The sequence below is a fragment of the Macrotis lagotis genome, chromosome X (genome assembly GCF_037893015.1).
Source record: "Macrotis lagotis isolate mMagLag1 chromosome X, bilby.v1.9.chrom.fasta, whole genome shotgun sequence".
Classification (NCBI taxonomy): domain Eukaryota; kingdom Metazoa; phylum Chordata; class Mammalia; order Peramelemorphia; family Peramelidae; genus Macrotis; species Macrotis lagotis.
The window spans coordinates 227,437,505-227,453,012 of NC_133666.1; the positions used below are offsets into that span (position 1 = coordinate 227,437,505).

Below are 15,508 nucleotides of genomic sequence, written 5' to 3' on the forward strand. Positions count from 1 at the left end.
CTTTTCCAACCAAATCTGCTCATGTTCCCCAAATTACTTTAAATTTACTTTTTATGTTTATATTGATATAATTGTTTATATAGTGTTCCTTCTATCCTTTCTCCTTGTAAAATATCAGAGATTTATGTCTGCTACATAGAAGGTGCTGAGTAAACAATCAATCATCATTTATTAAGTCTAATAAATTTTTTATGTGTAGAATATCTAATTCATCTTTCTAAAAAATCCCTTTTGTCTTAGAAACACATGACCTTCCTCTATGTCATATTCTATTATTTGTCTATTAGCTGAATAATAGTATTCATAGAATGAAACCAGACTGGTAATAGAAAGTAAGCATTCTTAAAATTCAAATCATGTTGGAGTCTTCCAAAGTCATGGCTTTGGAAATTTTTTAAAAAATCATTACAAAATTAGCCTCTCTCTAATTCTGAGAGCTATTATTGTGTGGTCTCATTAATGGAGTCCAAGCATGAACGATCATTTATTAACATTGTCCAAACTCATTTCCTGTATTTACTAAATAGATGAAATAAATGGTAACTTAGATTATAGAATTTTAGATCTTGGAAGGTCATCATATTTCTTCTGTACCAAGCAACTTATTTTATTAATGGAGAAACTGGAGTTTTAGGAAGTTGAATGATTTTATGTAAAATCCCATAGTGGTGGTTCTGTAGTTAGAATATAAAATCCTAATATAATCACATTCTGTCCATCAAACCATGCAACTTATCTTCCATTTGTTTAAAACTACTGAAAGCCATCATTAAATATATCTTGAGTTGGGCATAACATATAACAACAATCAACTTTGTTAATATGAAATGAGAAGATAATATCTCACTTTAAAAAAAAAGTTGGCTTTTCATTGGTGAGCATTCCCCTCTCCTTAGTTTTAATTCTACCACTTACAGTTAGACAAGGGAATGTACTGCGAAATGATAAAACAAATGCAACTTGTGAAAAAGAGTCAATTAATTCCACATTAACAAATATAGTAAGTGGGCATGTGCATGATTTCCTACCTCATACATAAAAAGGCTAATATTCATTTTGTCTCAGGTGTGAGCTATGGTGTCTATTTTTCCTTCCAACCATATCCATTTACCTGAAATAGAATTTCTGTTCAAATTTCAAAAGGGGTAGACAGCTAAATCTTCAAAATTAACACCATTGTGAATTTTTTTAATTATATGAAATTCACATCTGCCCAGAGCTTGATTTGTATGATTTTGAATGCTATCTAGTTGCCACTTTAAATTCTGTAAGCAACTCAGGTTATGCCATATACTTCTGCTTAGGATAGGGCTTCTTAATATTTTTTTTGTCCTGAGTCACTTTGTCAGTAAAAAAATTTATGGATTTCTCAGAATAATGTTTCTAAATGCATAAAATATATTAGATGACAAAAAGTCAACTTTTTTTAAGTTCATAGACTCCCCCATTTAGAAATCCCTGTGCTGGGAGAAAGAAGCTTATATGAAGCACTTGGAAAGTGGATTCCAAATATTCTTCTCAGGAGAATATTTGTAAAATTCAATTCCATTTGTGACAATCTAAAGACATATAATCTAGAGTCAAATCATGCCATCTCAGATGATATAGTAGGAGCTCTGCCTTTGGAGAACCTGGCTTCAGGTCCTTCCTCTGATGCTTCCTACCTGTGTGACCTTGAGCAGATCACTTGGTCTTCCTTGACTTCAATTTATTAATCCCTAAAATGAAAGATTTGGGCTGGGTAGCATCTGAAGTAATCACCAACTCCAGTTTATGAGTCTAAGCTCCCACAAAACACAGATGTGCTGAAAGTTATTCAAAATTCTTCATGCCAACAGATATTTTGGGATTAAAAAATCTCTTGTAGGCTTGACACCTAATCAGTAAGAGAAATCTTGAAAAACTAGTTAGGCAAACAAACAAAAAAGTCAGGTGGAGAAGAACATATGTCCAAAGAGTTCAGTGAGTATTTATTAAATATGTTTTGTTCTGGGCTAGGTACTAGAAGATATGCAAAATGAATTTTAAAACTGGCCCCTGTACTCAAGGAGTTTACTTCTGAATTACGATGATTATATTGCTCTGACTAGGAATACAATATACATTTTTAAAAAGGAGAATCAAAGGATCTAGAGTTAAAAGGAAATTCTGAGAATACCTAGTATAATTCTTTCATTTTGAAAATAAGAAAACTGAGGTTCAAGAAGGTTGTGATTTGTCCAAGTTGTTCAAGAATTAAGTATTAAAAATGAGATTTAACTTTCCCTCTATTTTTATTAAAGATTTAATGGAGATGAGACTTTAAGAATAAGTAAAATTTAGATAGAAAAAATCATTTCAAGTAGGAAAGCAGGTTGGACAATTAAGTCAACATATTAAGTCAATAAGCATCTATTAATCACTTACATTATATCAGCCACAATCAGAAAGACAGAGAGTTACTGCTGTCAAGGAGCTTATTCTAATTGGAAAAGACAGCAAAAGAAGTTAGGGGTGAGGGAGGGGGAGATACTCACTTGGGAAGTGATAGAAAAAGTCTGGAGAGTAGAAAATAGAGCCTAGAAAGAGTGAAGATATGACTGACCAGTTTTCCTTTAAATGGAGGTTCTAGGAAGAACTGGCCAATCAGTAAGGGACTAAAGGGGTGGCATGTACTTCTAGTGTGAGAAGTCCAGGGGTAGAGTGAACTATCATAGTGAAGAGGTTTCTGTGGCACAGTAGAAAAATGTCTAGAGAATCAATAGTGAAGTCTGGAGAAGGATAGGTAGAATAGGGACAGATTACAATTGACATTGGGAGTCAGGCAAAAGGGTTTAAATTTCCCTGATACATTATCAATGATAGAGAGTAAATGTTCATATGATAGATGAACCAATGTAAGTTCTCAAGTATGAACTTATCATAGTGGTTGTCTTATTTGCCTGGTGGAGGAAAGTATGCCTAAGGGGGAACGAGAAAGTTGGAGGCAGAGAGGTCAGAGTGGGTTCTTATGAATTGTTGAATTAAATTGAAGGCTGAGATGACAATATAGACTTTAGGAGACAAGAAAAATGGCAGCAATTTCACTAAAGAAAAATAAAATAATCCAGGAGATGTTTTGAATGAAAGAATAATTGAGCTTGGTGATGATTGGTTATGAAGAATGATGCCAAGAATAAAGTGTGAGATATTACCAAAACTTTTCTACCTTGGAAAATTAGAAGAGCACTGATAATATGGAGATGAGCTCTCCAAAGTCCAGTAAGATCCAGGCAACTGCCCAATTTTGTTTTTAATGAAAATAAATGAAAACAAAGTCAGGCATCTAAAAAATAAGAATTTGAAATTTTTTACCTATCCAATGATTTTCTAAATAGGTACGCTGATTATGTGGAAACTGCCTAGCTTTCATGCATTGCCATTATTGATATTAAGCACTCCTCTTCGTTACTTGAAAGGTGGTTATTTAACTACTGAAAGGGAAACCTCCTTTTAGAGTGAGACCCAGGGCAAATGGCCCTATTGGCCTCTCCTCTGACTGCACTCAATCAGGAACAGAAATAATTTTTGTTAGTAGGTTTTATGTCTTTGTATTTTGTAACCAAGGACTGAGTAATATTCAAGAAGCAAATGGAAAAAAAAAAACAAATTAATAATGCCAGGCATTTCAAGTAAGTCTAAATTTCAGTTTTAGAACTTTGAACTGAATCGAAGTTCTCTATTCAATTGAGCTTTGTGAGACAAGGAGCAAGTATGCCCCTCATAACCTTAGCCAGAAATATGTTCTTTGAATTTACAACTTCTTAAAATAGGAAGCAACTTAAAAAAAAAAAAGAAACAAGTACTTACAAGTTAACTTCATAGAAAAAAATATTTTCCTCCTGAATTGTACATTCCAAGTTCCATAATTCTGCGCACATTTTTACTATTTTTGCAACTTGAACACCTAAGTTTCTTTTTATTATTATTATTCTGAATAAATTATATTGACATTCTCTAAATTATTTTATTTGGAAGAATAATTTTAATCAAAAGAAGTTCTAAAATGAACTGGTTCTAAAATTCATCTGTTCTTCATTTTCTTATAATCTATAATCAGGAAATCCATTCATTCATGCTATATAATTTCTGTCCTTTCAAGTGGTTAGTAGAATGTGACATTCTGAATGCAGTCACATCTAAATTGATAATGGTCTAGGCGGAGGGTAATTTTAAAGTATAGGGTAAAGTAGAGGTTTAATCTGTATATTAGAAGGTTTATGAGGATAGGGTTTTTTGCTTTTTGCTGGGTGTGTGTGTGTGTGTATGTGTGTGCATGTACTCTTTCACACGCAAACATGTAGACACCCTTTTGTATATGATGGTTTTCTGGGTTTGGGGTCTTGGAATTTAAATGGGTCCATTTTCTTTGGTAAATTTACCTTAAGGTGGGACAACTGCTTCAAAGCTGGCCACAGCTTTCTGAGTAAGGAGAAGGATGCGGTTTTTGAGCTGGCTTAAATGCAGGCTCTCCTTAGCTATAAACCACATGCATGTATTCATCATTGATTTTCAAATGATAGGTTTCTATATCACTGGTTTAGGATCCACAGCCTTGCATTCCTGAATCTATATTATGCCAAAAGAATAACAATTTGGTGGCTGGAAACAGAAATGGTTATTATATGGCTCCAAAATGCTAGCTGGCATAAGATGCCAAAAACAGCAGGAATCAACTAGTAAAAAGCAGATTGTAGTAGTTCTTAAAAATAACACTTATACTCTAAAAATATAACTCAAAAAAGTGTCATCATTGTTCCAAATATTTTACATCAGCATGTGAATACAAAAGAATAGGTGATCAATCTTTTAGAAGGATATGATTTCTAAATAATGGAAGATGACCATTTTTATATATTTATCCAGAGAGAACTAAAATTACAAGTTTATTTTTCCAATAATCTTTTTTTTTAATTGGGAAAGAAAATGTGAGTTTTGCTGAAATTTTTCAAGAAGTTTACTCTATAAAGGGGGATGGGGGGATGACAACTTACTGCACTGCCACTGTGAAGCATTTCCATTTTCTCACATTGGGCCAGTACTTGTCATATCATAGGACAACACATTTCACAAGGCGGTTTTACTTCCTTTTAGCAAAATAGCTCCTGTATGCAAACCAAAGCAGTATCAGCATAGAACAAGCCTAGACTTCCATTTCTTCTGATCTATTCAAGCTTCACTGCACTACTTAACTGACTTTTTTCTTTCTTTTGAAATTACCCAGCTAATTTTCCATTTGATTGTTTACTTAAACCAAATCTCACATAGGGTTTAATAGCTGAGTGACACATGTTCAGTGTATCAGTATGAATTTCAATTGACAAGAATGTACAATGCAAAATTTTTCTAAGATTCCATTTTATATCTTTATTAGTAAATACAGTTAATGAAAATATAACTAATAGGTAGAGATGCACAAAAACTATTCACTAAGAAACTTTAAATATAAAATTCTTCTAGACTTTATTAAGGAATGACTTTACATCCTAACATTTGTAGATACACCCATACTTTGTTATATATCGATCTCAGTGAGATAGTGTTAATAATAGAAATAGGTAGTTTTTCTCCATAGAAAATCATTCATATGAACAGTAAATAAAAGAAAAATGATGGATATTTTGTTATTTTTTGGCTAGATTCAAAGTCCTTAAATAATTATCCTGACATTTTATTATGAGGGAATTGTTTGTGTTTTGGGGCTGTTCACTAGATATTTTCCCTAGTAACTTAAAAGAATTTCACATATAATAAAACTGACCAATCTAATCTTGTGATAGATTAGTTCTTTGTGGCTATATAGCCAAATTAATCATGCATAAAACAAAGCAGGTAAATGATGGTTCAATAGCCTATTCAAATATTTTCCAGTTCAAAAGACATACAGAAACATACCCTTCTTTGTCTTTCCCACTACTATAGGGTCCAAGACCACCTGATCTTGTATAGTGTCTATAGCAGTGTGCTCCCAATTGATAACCCCCAATGCTATTTTTTTCCCTTTCAGTCCATCTTATACTCTACTGTCAAAGTAATCCTACTAAAACATTGCTTCTCCTCTACATTTAGAAGCTCCCATTGACTATAGAATTAAATTCAGAATGTGTTTGTTTGACTATGCATATTTATTACAATTATTTTTTCTTTTTTTGAGGGGAAAGAAGAATGGGGGGATGAGAAGTGAGAGGGGAAACAAATACCTGAAAATACCTGAATATAATAAAATTTTATTTAAAAAAACTAAGTTCAGATTCCTGACACATAACATGGTCTGACACTTAAAACAGCACAGAATTTAGCACTGGAAATGATATCAGCAACCATCAAGTTCATCCCACAGTCATTCAAGGTCTTTTACAGTCTGATCACACATACATGTTATAATGGAAAAGGCAAGGTATGAGTTGAGCAAGATGGCTTGGGTCTCTCTTGGGCTCAGTTTGTTATTTCAAATAAGTAGAAAACAGATAAAACTAGAATCTTATCATTATTCCTCTCCCACATTATTTCTCCTCCAAGGGAAAAAAAAAGGCCAATCCCTAAAGTAAATAGTCTATTAACATTGCTGTTAATATGTCTTTGCTCATATTCTTTCTCCTACCTGTAGTAATATCCTCTTCCTCTTCTTCTTATCTGTCAAGTATAAATTTCAAGTCCAATCTCCTCTATGAAATTTGTTTGTATTATTACAGTTCATAGCGATCTTTCCCTCCTGTGAATTTGTTTAATATCCATAATCTCTCTATTCTACTTTATGTTGTTATTCTTTTGCTTTTAATGCCTTGGACTCCTAGAGAGCAGAGACCATGTCTTTCCAAGTTCTCAGATTTCACACAATTCCATACACATAGAAGGTATTCAATAAACATTTGCTACCATAGATATAATGATGATGGTAGAAATGTCTCTTTCAGGGTTCCCATAGAAGAGCCTTCTAGTTTTCTTATTGATTTGTTATAATTTTAGCTATTGGTAATTGAATCTAATTGCAAATCTATAGAAGTAATGAGCCAGCATGGATTCATCAAAAAGTCATGATTAACCTCATTTCCTTTTTTGATCTGGTTACTAGATGGATACATTAAGACAATGCTACAGACATGGAGTGGGTCTAGATTTGAGAAAAACTCTTAACAAAATTCATTTTCTTATCCTTTTGGAACAATATAGGGAGATGTGGATGAGAACCTAGTACAATTAGGTGAATTCAAATTTATTTAAGTAACTAGACCCAAGAAGTGGTGACTAATGGATCATTGTCAAATTGCAGATAGGTCTCTAGTGGTAGGATGCCATATTCTAGCCTTATCTCAGCCCCCTTCTCTTTTTATCAGTGATGAACATGGAGGTACTGATGGAATGTTGATTAGATATTCATATAACAAGAAGTTGGAAGGGAAAGTTAGCACAAAGCAGCATCATAACATTGCCATTTATGCTATTAAAAAAAGCATTATTTTCCACAACCAGAGAGTCCTGTCATACTCTGTCATAGTTAGGCCACATCTGGAATATAGAATTCAATTCTGAGTGCTACAATTGAAGAATGTTGATAAATGTTATTGATTTCAGAAGATGCCCACTAGACCCTCTGTCACAAAAGGATTATTTGAAGGAAAATATATATAAATATATATATATATATATATATATATATATATATATATATATATATATATATATATATATATATATCCTGAATGGAAGTATGGAAGTTAGGGGGATAGGAGAGGAAGAGAATGAGATAATCATCATTAAGTATTTGAGCCATTAGCATCTGGAAGACAGATTAGACACTTGTTCTACTTCTATCTCAAATAGCAGAACTAGAAAGAATTGATTTTAAAAAAAAAAGTCCTGTCAAATAAATAAGCATTTATTTATTTGTTTGTTTGTTTATTTATTTATTAGGCATTTATGTGTTCCAGAAACTCTGCTAAATTTTATGGATATATAGAAAGGAAAAAAGTAGTCTTTACACTCAAGATTACATTCTAATGATTCTTCAAACACAAAGGGTAAATTATTGCTAGCACCAAAGGGACTAGGGTAGACCTCTTGCAGAAGTGATATGTGAAGGAAGAAAGGCAAGCCAGGAGGTAGGCATGAGGAGGGAGAGCTTTCCAGGTCCTGGAATCTGAAGTCAGTGAAATGATTAGACTCCAGAGATGAAATGTCTGGGTCAGTCTGAGGAGAGGTGTAAAAATGTAAGAAAATGGGAAAGTAGGAAATGACTAAGTTGTGAAAGACTCGAAACCAAATGGAGGATTTTATATTTGATCCTGAAGGTTATAGGGAATCACTAAAGTTAAATTTCAGGTCCTTTTTAGGAAATTAAAAGAAGAAAAAAGTTATCTAAAAGTAAAGTGTTCTGTCTCAGGCTGGGAGTGAGTTTCCCTCAATGGAGGTTGGATGATCGCTTTCAATGATGCTTTAGTAAGGATCCCTTGTGCACTCTACTTGGTGGCCTTCTGAGATTCCTCCGAACTCTGAGGTTATATTATAGCATGGTTTCTTCCTGCATTAAATACCATAGAGAGCCAGAATCTGGTTTCAGAATTTGCTCTTATCCTGGCTTAGATTACAGCCCAGATGGTATTCTCTGTAGCCCTACGTGTCACTGAGTAGGAAGTCAAGGTGCAATTTTTCTTCATGTATTTTGAAAAACAGGGAAGCAGAAAGCTTCAAACATCCATCCATTCCCCACACCCCACCCCGTTCGTCTCAGGCTAAACATCTGAGATTTCAGAACTCTCCTCCTGCCTTGTGAGGTGGCTGCTCCCTTACTGTGATGAATCAGCATTTTACAGCAGCCTCAGCTTATTGCAGCTACTGGGCAGAAGTGCTGCCCTCTGAAGTTCTATGGGATCCCAGTCAAAAGAACCAGCCCATCAGAGTTATTATTAGAACATACCGAAAAGGGCAAGAGGGATTGAAGAACAACTGTAGGGAAAATTTGCTCAAATAAAAAGGGAACTAAATGACAAAAAGATTTAAGAATCTTCCTGAAGCTTCTCCTCCTGCACATCCTAGAAATTACAGTCTTGCTCTTATTCCCTTGTTTCATTTAAGAAGAAGGAAAAAAAAACGGAGAAGTAAAAGGGAGTGAGTCAGGAAGGAAAGTCAGACCCCTGTGTTGTGCCAGTCGATTAGAGCACAGCACAATTGTATGCTTTTCTTAGACTGTAAGACTGTCTGACTTTCTTCCTGACTTTTCTAAATAGAAAAAAAATTTTTTTTAAGTTTTAAGGACACAAGTTCATCTTAGCAATCTGCTTAGTAAAACTACAGCTAGTATAATTGTTTTGAAACTATTTCAAATGTGTATGAATTCATTTTTTAAAAACTGTTTTGAATACTGTTCCCAGTAAATTCAGTAATAACCATTTTTCTATTCTTGCACTTTACATCTTTAAGACTATGTTAAATTGCTTTTTTTTTCTTTTTAGTAGTAGCACATTATGATATCTGGAAATATGTTTGAGTTTGGATTTCTTTAAAAAAATTTCTTTTAAACAGGGAATGGGTATGGTAACCCCCGAAACTCACCAGGTTTGCTGGTCTCACCTGGAAACTTGAATAAGAATATGCAAGCAAAGTCTCCACCACCGATGAATCTGGGAATGAACAACCGTAAACCAGATCTCCGAGTCCTTATTCCACCAGGCAGCAAGAATGCGATGCCATCAGTGGTAATTCTAGACTACATTTTTAATCCATTTTCTGTTACCTTCTTAATATTTTGCTTCCTAGTGTGAATTCTTTAATTATATTTGGTCATTTTTAACAATTCCTCAAATTCAACTATAAGAGCAAAACAATGACTCTACTTGGACACTTGGTGTCCAGCTATGGCTTCTGTTATCTAGTTTCCTTTTTTTTCTTCTTAAATAGAAAAAAAAAAACCAAGAGTGTTCAGGAAGGGCCCACTGATAATGCTGGTGTCAGGGAACATGGACAATATCCTCATTGTGGTGTCTCTAGTTTCTATTTAGAAAGAATTATTCATTTGACATCTCTATTTTATGTAAGATATTCTAACAGTGAATAAAATTTACGGAATTTTGCACTATTGTCTTTTAACTGTATTTATCCAATTGATGTTTTCAAGGCATTGAAAAATACAAATTATTTTCTATCATTTCTAAAAATATTTTTTCCTGTTTGAGATTCCTTTCTTAGATTCATTTCAGTAGCGATAGTTAGTGTGTCCTGTACATCTCTGCTTAAACTCAATTTAAGCTTCCATGCTAGTGATGTAATAGGCAAAAACAAACTGTTTTTAAATCCCATTCACTCTAAGAATAGTAGTTATATTTAACAATGATAAAGGAGTAAGAGTCAACTATTTCTGAGAAGGAATAAAATAATATATAAAGAATCCCTGGGCCTATATATTTTTCTGATTTCTTCTATTATAGTGGAACTAGATTTGACAATAAAAAGCCCCATATGTCCTGCAAATTAGCTTATCATAAAGAGTGAGAACATTAGAAACACACCTGATTTTTTTAAAGAATTCTGTAGACAGATTTAGTTCATGCTGTAAACCCATTTCTTTCTCCTGTTCAGTGATATATCAGGGCAAAAATTTTACTAAGAGCTGATTAATATATTATGACACAGTACAGATTAATTTTGAAAATCACCCCCCCCATTCAAATCATATAAGATGGAATGACCTCTTTTGGAAAGACTAGAATTAATAAATATGGTCTCCTACAGGGCTATACTCCAGCAGACTGAACCAGTGACAAGCTGTCTCTATCAATGATTTATTCTAGGACTCTTAAAGCTGATATACTTTCCTGGGGAATTCTATCTATGAATGGCCAGGGCTCTGGGAATCAGGTGCCACTCTCCAGCCTCACCCACCAGTGAGGCTTGGTGGTGTCATCTTTTCTCTGGTGGTGAAATAATGACCTGAGTTGAAAACGGGGTAGATTGTCTTCACATTTGAGACAAACATCTCATTAGAGGAAACAAAGAATGCCTTTGTAAGGAGTTATTTTTATAGATTGGGTTCAAAAACTGTTTAAACTGTTGTGCCTATCAGAAGATGCTTTTCATTATGTTGAAAGGAATTTGCCCAATGATAAATATTTACTCGCACTAATTATTAATACTCCTTTCCTACGCTCTCAGTCTGAGGATGTCGATCTGCTTTTGGTAAGTGGTGGTAGTACTCCCTTAAATTTAATCATGCAAAGAAACTGATTGTTATTTTTAGATGGAGTTGGTGCCTGTGGTGAAATTGAGAAACGCTAGAGATTACCACAAAGGGTCGATATTGCTAAATTTTTAAATATTTATAATTTCCAGTATGCATCAGAGGTGAAAAGAACATTGGGTCATTATATTTCCCAGTTTAACTTCTCTCTGTGTAGTGCCAAGTTTTAAACAGTATGTCTGTTTTGTAGCATACAAAAAGGACTTAAAACTCTCTGGTTATGTATTTTATATCCTTATTATAATGTATTTTTGTCTAGTAATTAGGTTTCTTGTAGTCATTAGGTTTATGTGGACCTTAAACCTTCTTGAAGTAAAGGAGTTAAAGATAAAATGTTAACTGCTTTGGTTCCTAGTTTGAGAGAAGTTTGTTTTAACTATGGTTTGAAAGAATGAAGTGATCAGAGCACCATCTGCTGGTCAAAGTTTGATATACAGAATTACTATGGTACTGCTTATAGAATTTCACATAAAAACCATTATTGTTGACTTTAATGAAAAAATTTTTTTGCATTTGAATGAGGATTGAAACAATGCAAGTACAGTATACATATTTCATCAGTTTTTCCACATGGTCTGTTTTTTACCCACAATAAAGCTATCCTGCTTGTTACTAGTTCAGTTGCCTAGGAGATACTGATGTAATGGGTTACTATGGCAACAGCTGGTCTCTTGAAGGATTGTAAATGATAGGGTTGGCAGAGTTCATAGAGGCACATGTTAAATGATTAATTTCATGAAATTTGTACCAAGATATGTTTTTATGTGAAAACTAATACTGAAATCTAATCTATTTAATTTATTTGAAATCAATCAATAATGTCCCTTCCATTTACTTTAATAGAATCAAAGGATAAATAACTCCCAGTCTGCTCAGTCATTGGCCACCCCAGTGGTTTCCGTAGCAACTCCTACTTTACCAGGGCAAGGAATGGGAGGGTATCCATCAGCCATTTCAACAACATATGGTACTGGTGAGTATCTTCATAAAGTGTAAATAGTACATTTAATAACAAGAAAGTAAGACCAAAAAAATTTAATCTTCTCAATCAGGAACATCTATGGTGATCCCTTATGTGTATACAATCCTGAACTGTCACCTATATATCTATTAAGATCAGTTGAATTTAGAGATCTTTTCTTTCTTAACTGGTGGAAAGAACTCAACTTAATAGATGAGAAATGTCAGGAAATCCAATAGATCGCTTCATCGTTTTTACACTGTAAGGACACTTCTTATGATTTGTGTCTCTTAAAATATTATTTAGGAAATCTTTCTAATTGATGAAATCTAGTAGTCTTAATAATGCATATAATATAGTCCAACATTGTAATAATGATGTGATGCATCCTAGAAATTTATACTTTTAATATTTAGATGGTTTTATCTAGAGTGTTACTCTTTCCCAACATTTAATATTTTTTATCTTTTTTTAAATTAAAAAACTCCCCTGTCTTTCTGAAATAATTGCAGATGTGCAAATGTTAGGAAGTAAAAATGTTGATTCTAGTCATCATTTAATTATTTTAAAATTAATTATTTCTCCATGATTATCTTTTTTTTTCCAATCTAGAGTACTCGCTGAGTAGTGCAGATTTATCATCTCTCTCTGGGTTTAATACAGCCAGTGCTCTTCATCTTGGTTCAGTAACTGGCTGGCAACAGCAACACCTACATAACATGCCACCATCTGCCCTCAGTCAATTGGGGTAAGCAATATTTTTTTGCATTATAGTCTTTTAAGAGAAAAAGTTGTTTTTTAAAATGTATTAGGATATTACAGCTCACAAATCTAGAGTGTATCATGCTATAGCCTTCTGAAACTGAAAGCAAGTATCATATCATCACCTTTTTAAAGTATGTAGTTTAATTGCCATCTTTATCTCTTATAAGAATGATAAATTGTTATTGATGGTTTAAGTCTTGCATTCATGTTAGCAAAATACATTGATATTTCTTTCAGGGCAGCATAAAAATAAGACAAGAAAACATATTTTTATGTTTTTCCTCCAAGCAAAATATAAAGTTCATTTGAGATATAGAATAAATTTGTGTTTGGTAGATCTAAAAAGTTTTCAAATATAATTGAGACAAACTTATTTAGAATAAATGAAAATAAAATTTTAGCATATAGTAAAAATCTGATCAAAGAATTGTCATATTTCCATCTGTTCAACTGACATGCAGACTTCATATATTTGTAACTGCCTTGTAAAAAATATAGCCTAATTACCTAGATATGGATGGAATACTTAATTTTTTTTCTGAAGCCAGAAAATGTATATCCCTGCCCTCTTGTGGTGGTTTGAGGATATTTCTTTAGTAGAGGAGTACCTGTACTGTTATATTATAAGTAGATTAATGCCCAAAAAAAATTTCATGCTTCTAATTGAACAAAGAACCAGGAAATTCTTTAATCCAAAAATTAGTTTAAGCATTACTAATATCTCCATATTTGCAGTTTTAATATATAATAAGTCCTATTTAAGGAAGAGGAATATAGTGGTGTAATCTTGATTATTATAGATCACTGAGATTTAATATTATTGTAATGGGCTTTTTCATAAAGTCATTTCATATAAGCCATGTATAACATTTATTTAGAAGGTAATAGATTACCTAAATCTATTAATAACAAATGGTGCAAAATTCCAAAGAAATTAGAAACGCAAATATCAAATATCTCATCAGCACAGAGTTGTTTCCAATGATCTCCTATTTAAATGTAACCAAATATTAACCAAAAAGGATACAAATCAAAAGAGTTAAATGGCAAAGCATGTAAAGAACTTCCATTTCTCAAAAACTAAATGATTTCATCTATATGAATACTCCCTCCAATGATATAAATGACAACACCTTTGTGATTTTTGGACATGAGTTTTGTTGAATTGTTGTAGTTAGAAAAAAATAAAAAATTCCATCCCTTGGTGGCCATCTTCCTGATGCCAAGCCTCTCTGAAAGTAGATGTACAAGAAACCTAGTTCATCCCAAGCCCTGTGGAAGACTTTCTGCTTTAATGTTGGCCAGAGTTTACATTTCCCTTCTATAAACTTCCAGAACCTAAACTCAATTTAATAAAACTGGAGGTAGAATTTTAGCAGAAAAGAGATTTAAAGAAAATATCAATCAAGTTTCTGTTTTGTTTTGTTCCATTTTTTGCATAAATTAGTAATACCCGTGAAGTACTATTAAGGGTAATACCAGAAATCAACATCTTAAACTTTCTGTGAAATAGAAAGAGTTCAAGCCTAAGACATGTAGATCTTCCCTCTATATTCCTAGCCAATGATTCCTTTGAAAATTTTGTGCTACTCAATACATCTTCAGATTTCTTCTGAATTCAGCCAAATTACCTGGATCAGTGTGTGTGTGTGTGTGTGTGTGTGTGTGTGTGTGTGTGTGTGTGTGTGTCTTTGTCAAGATAGATAAATTTCTAGAAAAAAATTATCTAGTTAAATTCAGATAAAAGAACCCAAGAATTGATTGGCACTGCTAGCTCTTCTAATAGGCCACCAATTCCTTTTTCACTTTCCCATGACCAATTTAGAACTAGAAATGAGAAGTGAAAAAGATATAACCCCACATATTTCTCTTGTATATTCCAATTTTTTACCATTAACATGAAAGATCCAGTATGAACTTACATTCACTGTGTACATATCTTAAAATGCAGATAGTGTAATTTAACTCCAACTGTTTTAGTTAATTCTGATAATATTTAAACATAGAGATATTTCAGATATATAGTATTAGTATATTTTTACTCAACTTTGTAGTTTTCTCACTTAATCCAGGAATACTAATTTCCCAAATGGGCATTATTTAATCATATTGCCTGTTATTTCCCCAAAGAATAATAAAGTACAAAATAGCAACAGATTCATTTTTTTCTTTTCCTAAATATAGTATTGCATTTCACAATACTGACACAGAGTAGTAAATCCATTCTGTTCAATATTATCAGGATATGTGATTTTTAAATTTTTTCAATCAAAATGATGATTGAAAGATTTTCTTAGAAATTACCACTAATAAATCAAAAGCCCTATTATTAGTTTCAAACATGGCTTTATGGGGACATAAATAAAGCTGTTTTGTCATTTCAGGTTATTTTAAAGTTTAAATTCATATTCATTTATTTTTTCATCATTCTTAGAAAATCATTTTTAGAAAATGACTACGTATCAGTGACCAGCTTTCATGGTAGCCAATAGAGAGACTTCAGTAAGGGAGTAAAGGTTTCTGTGGATTGAAAT

At 32.9% G+C, this 15,508-nt stretch overlaps 1 protein-coding gene across 12 annotated transcripts in view; it reads left to right on the plus strand.

The window, feature by feature from the left end:
• Positions 1–15,508, plus strand: part of MEF2C (myocyte enhancer factor 2C) — a 211,989-nt gene that overhangs the window by 186,449 nt on the left and 10,032 nt on the right. For all 12 annotated transcript variants that reach the window (XM_074207590.1, XM_074207592.1, XM_074207591.1 and 9 more), the window contains 3 exons: positions 9,538–9,710; positions 12,092–12,221; positions 12,822–12,957. In XM_074207590.1, the coding sequence (XP_074063691.1) occupies positions 9,538–9,710; positions 12,092–12,221; positions 12,822–12,957 (439 nt within the window). The remainder of the gene's footprint in view (positions 1–9,537; positions 9,711–12,091; positions 12,222–12,821; positions 12,958–15,508) is intronic.